General features: G+C 37.4%; 1 protein-coding gene across 2 annotated transcripts; it reads right to left on the reverse strand.

The window, feature by feature from the left end:
* Positions 1-4079: 4079 nt before the first annotated feature.
* prune (prune exopolyphosphatase) lies at positions 4080-16483 on the reverse strand. 2 transcript variants are annotated; one of them, XM_073872321.1, is made up of 8 exons: positions 16256-16483; positions 11544-11648; positions 11095-11297; positions 9253-9437; positions 7579-7737; positions 7261-7355; positions 4937-5095; positions 4080-4823 (listed from the first exon to the last, which is right to left on the reverse strand). In XM_073872321.1, the coding sequence occupies exons 1-8, from the start codon at positions 16466-16468 to the stop codon at positions 4413-4415; spliced, it is 1530 nt and encodes a 509-aa protein (XP_073728422.1). In that variant the 5' UTR covers positions 16469-16483; the 3' UTR covers positions 4080-4412. The 2 variants fall into 2 exon arrangements, with proteins under 2 accessions (XP_073728422.1, XP_073728423.1); XM_073872322.1 differs by having other exon boundaries at positions 16267-16425.
* Between the last annotated feature and the right edge of the window lie 67 nt (positions 16484-16550).

Raw genomic sequence — 16550 nt, forward strand, 5'->3', positions numbered from 1 at the left:
GACACGACCGCATGGTCCTAATACCCATGTTGTTAATGGCCTCCATAACAATTAACTACTTAATATCATCTGCATATTATATAACAGTGGGTACATAAAATATACATAAGATCCAAATATTGAACAAACTGAAATGCATTTATTTCTATTCAATGTGCATTACAAATGAGATTTGAAATAAAAAAAGGCCTTTGCATTAAAATACATGTGGCAGATTAGGTGCTTTTGAATGTCCCGCTCTACAACCATAAAAGCACATTAATACGTCTACATTACAATTTCAAACAGTAAGTATTGATTTCTCAATATATTGGCAAATTAATCATTTCTGGGAAAAAACTATTCCTGAGGCAGCATGCAGCAATGCTCTCCATTTACCATCATCGATCAGGGTTAATAATACACAACATAGAGAAATACCTTACAATATCAACACACCATATGCAACAAGTCCAATATGAAAGGCCAACCTGTTAAAAGTATTGAAGAAACTTGTTGTCCAAATCATTTTACACAACACTTTCATGGACAAATCTGTAGAAATGTTTCATCTAGAACCTTGTTACTGAGCTGTGTCATTACCAACATAATGCATAATGTTATGATGCATCATCTTTAAATCAGTTAAATTTTTAATCGTAAGGTGTTTGATCACAAGCACACTAGTGAAAATAAAATAAAAATGGCAGCCCATTAAAAAAAATTACAAATCAGGCTAATCAGTTCTGTTCTTCAAATGCCATCCGCCAGCAGAATTTAGATTTAAACATAATCAAACACCCCTATTGGTTCTTCTATTAATCCTGAACAAAGACACACAGATGCAGCATTGACTGCTTTGTCAAATCGGTGTCTATGTAGGTCTTTTATCCTGAAGTATGTTAGTATTGGAGCTAACCTACACTCACCTAAAGGATTATTAGGAACACCTGCTCAATTTCTCATTAATGCAATGGTATAATGGTGTGGGGGATGTTTTTTTTTTGGCACACTTTAGGCCCCTTAGTGCCAATTGGGCATCGTTTAAATGCCACGGCCTACCTGAGCATTGTTTCTGACCATGCCCATCCCTTTATGACCACCATGTACCCATCCTCTGATGGCTACTTCCAGCAGGATAATGCACCATGTCACAAAGCTCGAATCATTTCAAATTGGTTTCTTGAACATGACAATGAGTACAAAAAATTTACTAAAATGGCCCCCACAGTCACCAGATCTCAACCCAATAGAGCATCTCTGGGATGTGGTGGAATGGGAGCTTTGTGCCCTGAATGTGCATCCTACAAATCTCCATTAACTGCAAGATGCTATCTTATCAATATGGGCCAATATTTCTAAAGAATGCTTTCAGCACCTTGTTGAATCTATGCCACATAGAATTAAGGCAGTTCGTAAGGCGAAAGGGGGTCAAACACAGTATTAGTATGGTGTTCTTAATAATACTTTAGGTGAGTGTATACTAGCTTTTTAAGAGAGTGGACCTCCAACACTGTAGTTAGAATACCTTGTTACATATTTCATGTCTTTAAAGGGATAGTTCACCCAAAAATGAAAATAATGTCATTAATGACTCACCCTCATGTCGTTCCAAACTCGTAAGCCTCCGTTCATCTTAGGAACACAGTTCAAGATGTTCTACGTCCAGTCCGAGAGCCCTCTGACCCTTCACCGACAATCCAGTAACAGTACAATGTCCATGTCAAGAAAGGCAACAAAAACATCATCAAAGTAGTCCATGTGACATCAGTGGGTCAGCCAGAATTGAAATAGTGTTGAAGCATCGAAAATACAGATAGGTTTTCATTGACATACGATGACGTACGACGCAGCTGACGTGTTATCTGGTGCGCCCCAGCTGTTTTTTTTTTTGTGCTCCCGGCCGGGCTTCGTTTACAGTCTGAGGGAGACGCACGCTGTAAGTTTGAAAAAAAAAACTTTGCAAACATGTCTGAGGATAACACCTCACTGCAGTCACGTGACTTTAGTCTCGCACATGCGCTTCACAACAGACGTGGAAGAGAAGACAATGCTGAATAAAGTCACAATTTTTGTTATTTTTTGACCAAAATGTATTTTCGATGCTTCAACACATTCTAACTGACCCACTGATGTCACATGGACCACCCCGATGATGCCCCTACTACCTTTCTGGACATGGACAGCACACCGCACCCAGACCGTCAATGGAGGGTCAGAAAGATCTCGGACCAAACACAAAACATCCCAAACTGTGTTCAGAAGATGAACGAAGGTCGAGTTTATGACATAATTTCATTTTTGGGTGAACTATCCCTTTAAAACCTTTTATGATCCAAATGCAACCATTTGGATCCTTATACAAATTATATAACATAATAAAAAGTAATGGAATACTGAAGGTATACACTTTAAAACACAAATAATCAAATGCTTAACATGCCGCACACGTTTCTACAAAACTGAGATTTTAGCATATCAGATCTATAACATCTACAAGTTCACTCTAAAAAATGCTGGGTCGGTGTTGGGTCAAAAATTAATTAACCCAAACCGCTGGGTTGCAATTTTACCTATGCTGGGTTGTTTTAACCCATTGTTGGGTCAAATATAAACATTTTACCCAAACGGCTGAGTTTGTTCCTTTCTGACTCAATGACAGGTAGATAATCCAGCATTGTGGCCAAAAAGGTACTGAGCTGATTTGTCATTATGAACCTACAATCACTGGGAAATCCAGACAAAATTATTTAATTTGTAAAAAACTTAATATGTTGTATATGCACCATATGGCATGCTGTTGAATACCACAGTCAAAAATGCTTGCTTGTTTCTCAGTTTGTTAATAAATAGAAAGCAATTGCAGTAATCCGCTTACAGTGAAAGCCTAACACTTTAATAATAAATGATTAAAACTACTACGTAGGGCATAGTACTATTTTGCTTAACTATAGTAGCGTGTAATGAAGACCAACAAAAAGTAAACTTTTGGTACTTGGTAACATTTCCTCAACAAGGAAAGTAAGTAATCAATCATCCACCTTTTAAAAAAATTCTCAATCTCAATAGGGAACTTTACAACTCGAGAAACTTTTATATTTTTAACTCGAAAATTCAAGTACAATAACAAAAATGCAAGAATCAAATTTCTGCTTATGAACCTTCTGTGCACTAGTATAAATGGACTTTTCATTTAATTTTTATAGTGCTGGGCAAAGATTAATCGCATACAAAATAAAAGTATATTTTTGCCATAATATACGAGTGTGTGCTGTGTGTAATTATTATACATATAAAAAAATACACACACATTCATGTATGTATGTATTTAAGAAACATTTTATTTATATATATTTATTTATTTATTTTATATATTCTATATTATATATAAATGTAAAAAAATAAATATATAAATAAAAATGTGTATGTGTGTGTGGTTAAATATATCAGAATTTACTGTTAAGGAAGTGTCTAGCGTGTATTTTGTGAACATGAGCATCTCTTTTATCATAAACGGTTTTGACGCGTGTGCAGCAGGCACTTATTTTGACAAAACACGTGATGCACACAAGATCTCTCGACACGCAGGACAAATATTTTGGAAAAGGGAACCACATAAGGGACAATCCGAACACTTATTTTGAATTAGCGCATCCTCGGATGAGGAGTCATAAGCCGCCACTGGTACACACACACATATATTATGCAAAAAATCACTTTCATTTTGCATGCGACAAACTTAAATCAACAACATGCCATTCTAACAGTCCACAAACAATCTGAAACCATCATGGTAAATTACTTTTATCGTTTACACCTACAACAATAATGTTAGTACCTACTTTAAGGTATTCAACTTTATGTTGCATTGATCTGTAATATAAAGACACTACATTGGATGACAGCAAACTCAGGACCTTAACTGTAATGAGATCCTGTTTCAAATCAGTGAAAACACGCCACAGAAGTGAGTATCTATTATAACAACAAAAACTCATTTTGAATTGGATGTTGTGAATGTGTTGACCAGAATGAGTTTATATGTTTATATATATATTAAAAGAAATGACTTGACCATTAATTAGGAGTCAAACTGGGAGTCTATTGTAAATCAAAGTGAATTTTAATAATTAGGGAGAAACCAAGTCCAAATAACTAATAACCTAAATCTACATCTTTAGCCAGTAACATCTTAAATTCAAACTTTTTCAAACGCTATTATAAAAATGATGCTGCATTCAAATGTACCGAACCTCAAAAAGTCAAAAGAAAGGTCTCTTTTAACCATGTTGTACCTTGGACAGTTTACAAACGACAAAATTCCCACTTCTTTGTTTTGCCTTTGTACACCACTGCTGTTTATGCACTGCCTTTTCTGGATGTCGCAGAAGGTTCCAGATCCTAAAAAGGACTCTTTGGGAACAGCTTCTTCATCACTGTCCTTCAGGAGACTCATCTTCCATGCTGGCCATCTTGCAAACTTTCTCCACCAAAATATCAGGATTGATTTTTGGCAGGCCATTGTCCAAAGGACAGCCCTCAACCAGACTGTTCATAGGTGTTGGAGGGAATGGGGTATCATCCTCAATCCCAGCATCCTCTGCACATTGCAATGAGTCACTCTGGTCTTGATTGGAATCATCATCCAGATCCAAGACATCTATGTTCCTACTTTGAGACACTTTCTTGTCCCACTCCTTCAGGAAGTCTGTAATAATGGGTAATAACTTCTTGCGTGATGCCACTGTGTTACCTTGTATGTATGTCTTGATATCCAGATAAGGACTGCTCATTGGCCTTAGATCCAAACTGGGGTTTTTGGCCTTTTCTAATGCTTTACTGATCTGCAAATGTATCAAAATGAGTCATCATCAAAATCTTGAAATTCACCATCAAAACTCAATGAGATCACCCAATTTTAACTTTAAATGTTGGCTTTGTTCACCATCCCAAGTACCTCTTCTCTGTAGACAGTGCTGGAACTGTAGATGGCTAGCTGTCGGAAAGGCTCCTTGTTATCAATGAAAGAGATTGTCATTGCAACCACCAGGTTATAGTTGTGTTTGTGGCAGAACTCACAGAGGTCTTGCTGCAGGCCCCGCCTCTGTAGAAAATCCTAAAGGCAGAACCGCACATAAATGTTTGGAAAAAATGGTGTGCGAACATAACTCTGACACAGTTGAACGTGCGGTGTGTGAGACAGACTGCCCAGCCCTGCGGTGAGGTTGGGTGTGTCTGACTTGGAATCAGTTGTGCTTAAGGATCACTGAAGCATTCACGTGAGTCATGAGGATGGGCACATGAGCACATTTTGTGCCCACAACAAGAGCTCCTCACATTTCCTAATTTCCTCTCTCGATTTGTGGAAACAAGTACTGAGGCTAGACACACAGCACTCGCTTCATTCAAGAGGAAACGTGTAATTTGCATGTGTACTTGTGAATTTAAATGAGGAACAGCACTGAAAAGACTTGCTGGAGGTGTTTTTTAAAGAGATGCATCATATATCTGCCATCACCAATATTTCATAGTCAATAATAAGAATAAAAACAGTATTTTCTCTATAATTAATAAAGTTCAAAATGTATCACGTATAACAACCGTTCTGAAAACTATATTATAATATTTATTTATTTTTAGTTATGTCTTTTCACACATCCTGTTATACATGTTATGCATCCAACCGGCTGATAAAATTGAAAGGCAAAATATGCAATGATCGCTGTTAAAGGTTAACAACAATAACAAAGGCGTAGCTGGATCATGTTTATGGATGATGTAATGAAATAAAGTTTTATAACCATTACGTTATTAAAGGAATATTCCATTTTCTTAAAAGAAAAATCTAGATAATTTACTCGCCACCATGTCATCCAAAATGTTGATGTCTTTCTTTGTTCAGTCGAGAAGAAATTATTTGAGGAAAACATTCCAGGATTTTTCTCATTTTAATGGACACCAACACTTAACACTTAATTCAACACATAACAGTTTTTTTCAACGAGTTTCAAAGGACTATAAACGATCCCAAACGAGGCATAAGGGTCTTATCTAGCAAAACGATTGTCATTTTTGACAATAAAAATAACAAATATACACTTTTGGACCACAGCTTCTCGTCGAGATCCGGTCCAGCGTGACCTAGCGTAAATGCGTGGTGACGTAGGGAGGTCACGTGTTACATATATAAAACGCACATTTGCGGACCATTGTAAACAATAAACTGACACAAAGACATTAATTAGTATCAGTTGACATACAACAACATCGGAACGGTCCTCTTTCAACACACTTGTAAACACTGGGGCGGAGTTTCGTGTTCGTCTTCTGTGACCTCTTGACGTCATGACGTATTGCGTGGGGTCACGCTGGCGCATCACGACCAGATCTAGACGAGAAGTTGTGCTTTAAAAGTGTATATCTGTTATTTTTATTGTCAAAAATGACAATCGTTTTGCTAGATAAGACCCTTATGCCTAGTTTGGGATTGTTTATAGTCCTTTGAAACTCTGTTGAAAAAAACTGTTATGTGTTGAGTTAAGTGTTAATTGTTGGTGTCTATTAAAGTCCATTAAAATGAGAAAAATCCTGCAATGTTTTCCTCAAAAAACATAATTTCTTCTCGACTGAACAAAGAAAGACATCAACATTTTGGATTACATGGTGGTGAGTAAATTATCTGGATTTTTCTTTTAAGAAAATTGACTATTCCTTTAACATAACCATCAGGTTGGCTTGAGAGAAATAACATCTAACAATACTACTTCCACATGCGGCGTTCGCAGATTGAACGATGTATGACATTAAAGTATGGGAACGACTCAACATACAATATGACATTTATGATACTTTGATGTCACTGCATGAAATCAAGCACCCCTATGGTTTCTTTGCCAGTAAAATGAAGGATAACATGAACATGAGACCATTGACGGGCGATGAAATAAGCAGGGGCGTAATAATGGTTTAAATTGTGAATTTCTCAGGATTGTTGGAGACATTTGGGATAATAAAAGTACACCAGTGAACAAAATATATGTTGCAAGTGGTTTCTGGATATTTTAATACATACATCTTTGCCTTTAATGGAAATGGGTGAAAGCTATGGCAATAAAAACAGCTTTTGTGTATTTTGTAAGGGTGTGTTTGAACACTAATCCTTTAAAAACATAACTTATCAAATTTAATCATTTCTAAACATTTCTAAATCAGTGCCTCCCGTGTTTCCTTACTTCAGAGAGCAAAAAATGTCATATAGGGTCATCGTGTAACATTACTGACCTCTAGTGTCAAATAAATAACACTGACAGCCAGCCGTAGATCCACACCACTTGCTGCTTTCATGTCTTTTAACAGCATCTGCTCTGTGGACAGACCTGACAAACAGATGGACATAACATAGATTCATATCAAATGACCTGAGACTGATTTAACTTCGGTCTAAATAACTACTTGGAAACGTTTGTCAAACAAAAAGTAATTAACCCTGAAAATCAGCTCTGTATGTTTTGGTCTAGTTAAATGAAATTAACTAGTTTGCTACTTTTGGTACGGTTTGCAGATTACTGTTTATGAACTACACAACAAAGATCCTCTCACCTGATACGTCAAACTTGGCATTTTGTAAAGACTGGAATAATGCGCCCCTCGGAGGCAGCTCGGGAAAATGCTTTTCCAAAAAAATGGCGTACTGGCTGTCCTTAGGTGTAACTTTACCTGCCTCGGGTGCCATGTTAACGCAGTCTAGGATAATGGTACCTTTGACAGAAAGCAAAAATGCAACGTTAACAAGATGTTTATCTGTCTGCTGACATTGACTCAAATCAATATCATGTTGCATCGAAACAACAGGGCAGCATAAAAAAAATAAAGAGTTTGGTTCCAAAACGCAGTAAATCCATTTTGGCTAATTTCAGTAAAAATATGTTTTTTTTATACCAAGAAAGTGACAAGATGAAGACCACTATTTTCTGTTACAAACTTTCACATAGCATCTTTAGGTTATAATAACATAAAAAATTCAAATCCATGATAAATGAAAAGCCGATAAATGAAAGCCGATAAATGATGGATTATTTTGGTTTGTTGAACCACTTCACTTGCTCATTGCTGGCCATGTGCAGTTTTGATTGGTGCTTTCTGTGACATAGCACGAAGATGACACGTGTTGTGGGCTTAAGAAGAGTATGCTAGTCTAGCGCAAAGACATGATGTCCGCGGTCTTGGAGTTTTTGATTGTGAAAATAATATGAATATTTATCGCCCTATATATATCGGTTATCGGCCCCCAAATATAAAGAGTTATCGGCCAAAATTTCCATATCGGTGCATCCCTAATTATAAAAACTGATTTTTTTTCAAAATGCTATAAATCTATTGAATCAATAATATAGAAATGTGCACTCATATTTGCCATGTTATATTTATTTAGTTGACTAGTGGTATATACTGATAAAAAATAAACATTAATGGCATTAATCAAAACACTTACTTTGTCATATTAAGATCACTGTCATTATTGCTGCTGTCATCCTTGGGACATCGTCACCAAACTTTTTTGACAGTGATCAGCTGTAAAATGTTTTAGTCCTGCTCGATTTTCGTTGACTTTCAGTAAAATAATGAAAAGTTTTTTTATAAGATCCCTGGGGTCAATGTGTTAGCATGACAAAAGCTTGATGCTGTCGTGTGAGAACAAGCAGCAGCCGTCAATTTTCCGTTGCCCGAGTGGCTTTCGTTTCTTCCCCGCCACAGAAAACCACCACAGGTTTATCAGTGCCATCAAAAGTATTATTTTGTTTTTGTTTGTTTGTTAATCACGAAGTAGATGAGGAAAACTAGGATTCTGTGTGTATTCAAAGTGTCACCCCGTTTATGTTTACAATGTGTTGAATGGTGTGCTGTGATTTGTTGAGCGGTTTATTGCATTCTGCAGACAAGGAGGACTGACGTTTATTACGTATTGGGAAAAAAAAGGAGAAAAGATGATAGAATAACATGCCGGATTTGGATAAATTAAGAATTTACTTTTTAATACTGACCTGATACAATACTGATTTTTGGGGTAACTAATTTTTTTTAAATAGCGTTTATTGCGTTTTGGAACCAAACTCTTCAAATACATTCAATGTGGATTTTCTCCACTAGCTAAATGTCACTAAAAACCATGCTGGGACCATCTGATGCTTAACAGTTTCTGACAGATTTAATAGCAGTCCTGCTAAGAGCTTTGACATTCTTGTCCATGTTTAACCACGTCACCATGGCACTCACCATATAAAAGCTGAGCCACTTGTTGGTCGAGCACATCAGGTGCTTTTTGGGTGATGCGCTCCGTCACCAGCGTGGCACAGGAGCCTACGGTCTCCACGGTGACAGGGCACGAGGAAGATGAGGGTCTCTGTAGAAGGTGATGGTCAATTACTTCAACAACAGCTTCTTCCAACTCACTATCCGAACTGTAGAAATAAAGACTTGTATTAATACTTTTAATAATTTGTTATGGATCACAAGGGCCGGTTTCCCCGACAGGTCTTATCCTAGTCTCCAGAATGAAATGCATGTTTGAGCTGCCTTAATATAAAAACACCTTGTACTGACATATATTTGCATATATCATGCTGCATAAGCCCTGATAAGTGAAGCCAAAACGTCTGGATCGCCCCCCAGTGACTGGTCGTAGTATAGAACATAAACCCCGCCTCCCCCATCATGTTATTCAATGTGACTTGAGACCAACTAAACAATTTCAACACTTCAAATATCTTTTTTTCCGAAACTGGTTTCTGTCATTTACTGTAGTTTTTAATCACGCTGATGTAAATTCAAGTGTTTGTTTTTAAAATAAGTTTGTTTTTTAGTGATGTGACATCATGATTGACAGCTGTGATATGCACATTCTGCGAGGGCGGGGCCTTGATTTCGCATATGTACTTCCTGCTCACTACTGCGCAGGATTGGTCCCGAAATCGCTACTGCGCAGACTCAAGACCCAAGATGTCAGCGCCTTATCGGGACACTGGCGGTTTCACTTTTCACCAATGGAAGAGAGTGAACGGGCGTCATCTATCTTTTTTTACAGTCTATGATCAGTGCCATTGTTTAGTCTCAAGATGCACACCAGTATTTTTTTTTGTAAGGTTTGTCCGTAAAAACTACTTAATATAATTATTAAGTTTAGGAAACTACTTTCCAAATATAAGTAAGGCCTAGTCCTGGATTAATCTAAACCAAAAACTGCCCTAAGATGTTATAACCAGTGCCAGCTGGTGACTGCTCTTCCGAGGGGTGCAAACTTAAAAATATGTGGTCGGGTGTCGTGTGTTTCTCGTGTTTTCAAAATATGTGTTTGTTGTGTCATGTGAACCATATGCATCACGTGTTTTGTCAAAATAAGTGCCTGCTGCATACGCGTCAAAACCGTTTATGAAAAGAGACGCTCACGTTCACAAAATACACGCAAAACACTCCCTTAACAGTAAACTCTGATTACGCACGAGATTATGCGAGTATCTGGCAAACGCGAGCGTCTCTTTTATAATAAACCCCTTAGGCACGTATTTTGACAAAACACGTGATGCACACAGGTTCACTCGACGTGCAGAGCAAATATTTTGAAATGACGAACCACACACATGACGGGTTACATACATGTTGTTTCGAACTTCGCATCGTGCGCCCTCGAAAAAAGAAGTCACTGGCCACCACTGGTTATAACAATATAATATTGTCTGAATAAAGTGTCTTATATAGATGAAAATACTTTGTTACTGATGTAGAGTAACAGTGTTGACAGGACAGTATGTAATATAACTGGAAGTCATACACAGAGACTCTCTTTCTCACGCACACACACAACACGCAAACACACAAATGATTAAACCAAAAGCAAGTTTGTCTTGTCTGAACTTTGAACTTGTTTGAACGTGTCTCATGTTAAAGTGTTTTTCCTTGTGAAAGGTCTGCATTTCTTATAATCAAATCTAATAAAATAAATCAAATCAACATTTTGTGTACATATATTGGCAAGCATTAAGCGGGATAAGGTTATCCCCTACAAAATGCGTAACTTATTTGTGTTGACAGAAAACAGTTCCTACAAAACATAACTCTGACCTGGGCAAAACGTTATGGTCAACCAGTGTCAGTGTCAGCTGTTTGGCCTTGTGAAGACTGTGAAGGTCCACCTCGTCCCTGAAGACCAGATAGTCCTGAGACAGACCGGTCTCTCTCAGCAGGAAGATGCTGTCTGAACGCAATGGAAACTCGCGTCGTGGGATATTGAGTACAGGCACTGGTAGCCTCTTAGAGTTCAGAGTCTATGACGGGTAAACAATACTGATGAGCAAATCAATAATCCTCCATCTTCAATGCACAATCATTTATGAAGAGAGCAATTTGGAAATGACCTCAAATGTTTATCAACATGACAGATCTGACACTTTCAAAGAACACAAATTTGTGGTCATTACACACAAATAAAATACACATATTTGTTTACATATCACACAAAACACGGTTAGTAAACAAGACCCAGTGAGTGTACTAGGTTGGTCAAAGCATACCTTTGAAAGAAAGTAGGCGAAGGTCAGGGCTGATACCATCGAGTCCATATCACAAGCCTCATTCCCCATTACGACATGAAGCCCTGGGTTGTTATTACAACAACCCTGAAAACAAAGAAGAACAAAGTCATGCTGCTGGACAACAATATAGGGCAACAATGTATACAGGTACGCTAAGTATCTATTAAAGCAATATAAAAAGCCTATTCTTGGTACAGAATCTGATCATTAAAGCTGGAACCGGATACAGCATTTGTCCTTGAGAAAGCACTTTAACCCCAAGATATAGTCCATGATGTAATTGCATTTGAAGGCTAAACAAGGACAGTACAGGTGGTGTAGCTCATTGGGAGATGCATTAACACCGCAAATTGTGGGTTCAATCACATACTGATAAATGTATACCTTTTAATGCACTGCAAGTCACTTTGGATAAAAGCTTTAAATAAATGTCCATTTAAATTTGAGAATAGCTTCCCTACAATAAATAAGTGAGAAGAAACGTATACGTATACTGTAGAAGAAGTCTTCATATCCAGAGAAAGGTTTATCTGACAAACAATGTTGAACACTTATGGTCACCCAGTAACTCGATATCACTAAGAGCCAGTGGGAGGTGGGGTGCAACGTGCCAGAGATAAAACACATTCAGTAGCTTACAAACAGATTCAGGATAGCAGACATTTATTCTCTGTAGCGTTCGAAAAGATGTGCTGATAACAGGAATTATCAGTGATAACAGTGAAACTAATTTTGCTGTTGCTTGATATCAGTCCTTGAATACACAGATCATCCAAGAATAGTAGTACATTTACATGCATTTGGTAGAAGCTTTTATACAAAACAACTTAAAGTGCATTTAATCTATACATTTTTTAAACAGTAGGAACTTCTAGAAAATGGTTCAAAAGTTGTCACTGGGACGGTACCCTTTTTAAAGGTCCTCATATCTAGCATTTAGGTACAAATACGTACCTGTGAGATACTAATATCCACTCTTTAGGTATAAATACGTACTTCTTGGAAGGGTACCACCCCAACGACAGCTTTTAGGGGTCGACCGATTATCAGCGCTGATATTAACTCTTTCCCGGTCATTAACGAGTTATCTCGTCAATTAAGAGAAAACGCTTCCCTGCCAATGTGCGTTCATACCACCACCGGCAAGAGCGTCAAAGTTACCGGAAGTCATTCATTTTCGGATGTCATTCATTCCGCGAGTAGCGGCACATCTTGGACGGTGTAATCTTCGAGGAAAGTTTAAAAATTAGATCAACTTTATGGTAATTAGCTATGATGATGTGGTTTGGCGGCAACCAATCGGAAGGCGAAAACCTCCACTTGAGAAGATTCCAGAGAATGCATTCGAGTGTCAGAGCGTCCACTAAATTTTTTTTCTATAGCATCGTTGGCAAGGCAGCCAGAGCATTTTTTGACGCTTTTGCCGGCGACGGTGTGAACGTACAGTGATGCTTCTCTGACGTGTTTTTACGGCAATCTGTATTTCAGCTATTTTTTTGTTTGTTTGAAAGCAGAGAGTCTGTTCTTTTATTTGACACATTGTATGTTCATATATTTTTAGTAGAAATTTTTCTGCAAAGGCATTCAACTTTTGTGAAAATCATAAGAGATGCTGGCGCCGACTGACTTTTTTAAAAACGATGGCGGGGGAAAAGTAAAAGTTTTTATGGTTATCAGCAGTGTTGGGGAAAGTTACTTTCAAAAATAATGCATAACAATATTAAAGGAACAGTATGTAGGATTGTGGCCAAAACTGGTATTGCAATCACAAAACGTTTGGCTAAAACTGGTACTGCAATCACACAACTGGTGGCCAACACACAAAATGACAACATAAACATCAGTTGAGGGCTGCAACTCCACTTTTTAAATGACAATATCCTGGCCAGACCACTGTTGTCAGTGATATAAGTATTTGAAATGAAAATGATTTCTTAATGTCTAGTGACATATCAGGGCCATTTTATGATTAATTGATATACATTTCTTACATACTGTTCCTTTAAGTTACTCCCAAAAAAAGTAACGAACTAATTGCGCTACTTAGTTACTTTTCATGGAAAGTTATGCTTACGTTACTTTTTTGTTACTTTTGTGTTACTTTTTCTTAGCTGAGGCTTGATCTCTTTCAGGCCTCGCAGGTGTTTTTTATGACTAAAAAGTTCTGCATTCAGAAATTGCATATTTTATCACAAAAATGTCGAGCTCTGGCCTGCCATCTCAGTTTCTGACTCAAACTGTTCCCACACAGGCATGTCACATAAAGTGCATAATGTTACGTTTAGTTTAATTCAGTACATAATTTTTTTATCGAATAAATAAACAAAAAAATTAACTTGCATTACTTTTTTGAAAAAAGTAACTCAAATATTAATGAATACATTTAAAAAGTAATGTGTCCTTTACTCGTTACTTCAGAAAAGTAATAATATTACGTAATGCACGTTACTTATAATGCGTTACCACCAACACTGGTTATCTGTATTGTTTATTTTCAAAAATCATTTGCATTTAAAGCAAGTTTAATCAAAGCTCTCGTTATTCTTTTGTTAATTTTGACATTAACTTTTATTTTTTACATCAGACATATATACATATATTTTACATACATACATACATACATACATACATACATACATATATATAGGTTAAACATGAGTCAACTTGATCTGTAATTATCGGCATCAGGCCTGAAAAACACATATCAGTTAACCCTTTTGTACCTTTTTTTTCTAAGATAGCGGGAATGAAACTGACCTTTGTGTTGCTAGCGCAAAGCTTTTCCAGCTGAGCCATACAGTGAAGCCATAAAGTTTTACATTTTTGAGCTGGTTTCCAAATTCCAATTACTTTAATTGAATTTATAAACAAAGTGTAAACGTGCTGCCGAACATCTTCATTTGTATCCCATGGTCGTATGGCTTCGTACCGACATGTGGATGAATAAATAAACCAAATTTTTACTTATGGCCGGGTGAACTATTCAACAATTATACCTTTAAATTAAGCTAATACTGATAAAAGGCAAACCCTCCCTTATGTATTAAAGCCCATCTGTTGGACGATTTGCAAGATGAAGGGCACTTTAAATAGAACAACTTTAAATGGATCATCCTGGTTCCAATAAAACCTTTTATCTCTCTTCATGGTGACTCCTATGGTGTTAATAAGTATTTGGTCTGCTTCATTACTCCAGCTGAACACAAAGACCAACTGTGACGTCAATATCAAATAATATACTCTGATCTGGGCAGTCAGCTGGGATTTGTGTAAATACTGAACGACAGACTGTTTGTTCAACACAGACTGAGCTCACAGCTGGCACAGACCAGAGGACTTGGGTAAGGTTTGGTCTCTCTCTCTCTCTCTCTCTTGTGTTAATCATCATCAAAAATCTTGTTAGATGGGGAAGTGCAGGAAAACATGCTTATTCGTGTCCATATGTGTGCGATTGAAGGACCGGACAGGAAGTTAGTCACAGCGATGTGAAATGGACCACGGGACAGTGAGTAAACAGTACAGAACCACTGGGTCTTGGGTCAACAGAACGAGTGGAAAGAGCACTTGCCTCACCATCGCGCTCTATATTTGCAACATCATGCTTCATTGCAGACAAAAGGCACTTTAACCAGAAGCTTAGCTGTGTGCGTTTGCCGTTTTCATCTCTGTTTCTTCAATCATTGACTGAATTAGTAACAGAACCCCTCTCTGCTTGCTTCTCCGGCCTGAGGGTCACACTTTAAGGTAGAACACAAAACAAACACATCGTCTTCCCAGCAATGGGTGAGTCCAGAGGTGTTTGGGTTTAAAACAACATTGTTTGTGGTAGAGAGATGCTCTGCTGTTTTTTGACAGATGCTGTAAGGATCATATGTGCCAGACAGCAGGTACTATTGTCTCAGCAAACAGGTATTATTGTCTCAGCTCAACCTTTAGTCGTGAAATGGAGCACATTAAGCTGTAAAACTAGAAAAGTGGGAATGGTTTTATTGACTAAACACAACGAAGACTCTTTTTTTCTCTCACTAGAATAAAATATTGCATGGGCAAAGGCTGAATTGCGTCATGGTAAATTCTTTTAAATACTTGAAAAATATTTCTATATCAATACCGATTATCTAAATTTCTCATATTAAGACAAAGAAAGAGAAACACAATGACGTCATGGGAACTACAGTGGTCCATAAAAATATGACTAAAAAGCAAAATATTATGCATGTTTTTACAGAAAGATTGCACAAGCGCTCCACAACCTAAAAAAAGTTTGTCAGATTTTGCATAATAAAGCTATATGAATACGTTTGAGAAATAAAGTTAAAATGCATTAAATGCAAACAATAAGTGTCTCAAATGACAAAATACTTTTTAGGACCACATGCAAGACACTCCCTTTAATGGAGACACAAGTTACACCATATGACAGTTACTTTATTTACTTCAGAAGTTTAACAACTAATAAATAAGAAAAATGTGTTCGTCTGCTTTCTTTTCTGTCATTTCTGCCATTGAGTCCACGCACGCGTGTATGGTATCACTAACACATGTTTTAAACATAAACATTCATTATTTTTAAGATTTTGTAGTGGGTAAACATTAATCTGTGTAGTGTCTCGACAGGAACAGTGCAGATAGTCACGCGGTGGTCAGATAATAAGTTTGTAAAAGGGTTAAATCCAGCAGAGCACGCGCACCATTGTCTTACCTTCAGTGCCTCGCGACAGCTCCGTAAATACGCCTCCATTGTCACACGGAGCCCGAAGGTTTTCCCGAATCGAAATATCCTTCACGCGTGTAAAAATACCCCACAGTGTGACTGAAATGTGTACTGAGCGCCAGTTTTGACAGAAATGTAAAACGTGCGTAGTGACGCACTGACGTAACACTGGGAAATGTAGTTCTTTCATGCATACGAATGAACTACATTTACCTCACAACAAGCTTTTCTCTAATGTACTGCTTTTACAAAACATATTTTCTGTAACGCTG

Source organism: Misgurnus anguillicaudatus, chromosome 10 (genome assembly GCF_027580225.2).
Source record: "Misgurnus anguillicaudatus chromosome 10, ASM2758022v2, whole genome shotgun sequence".
NCBI lineage: Eukaryota > Metazoa > Chordata > Actinopteri > Cypriniformes > Cobitidae > Misgurnus > Misgurnus anguillicaudatus.

Bases quoted from the DNA above. Each gene is read 5' to 3' on its own strand.
- prune (XM_073872321.1), bottom strand. From the start codon at position 16,468: ATGAAAGAACTACATTTCCCAGTGTTACGTCAGTGCGTCACTACGCAC. The intron at 11,649-16,255 runs GTGCGCGTGCTC...CTTTGTTTTCAG, and splicing joins GCACTGAAGGTAAGACAATG to GGTTGTTGTAATAACAACCC. The intron at 7,738-9,252 runs GTGAGTGCCATG...TTTCTGTCAAAG, and splicing joins AGTGGCTCAGCTTTTATATG to GTACCATTATCCTAGACTGC.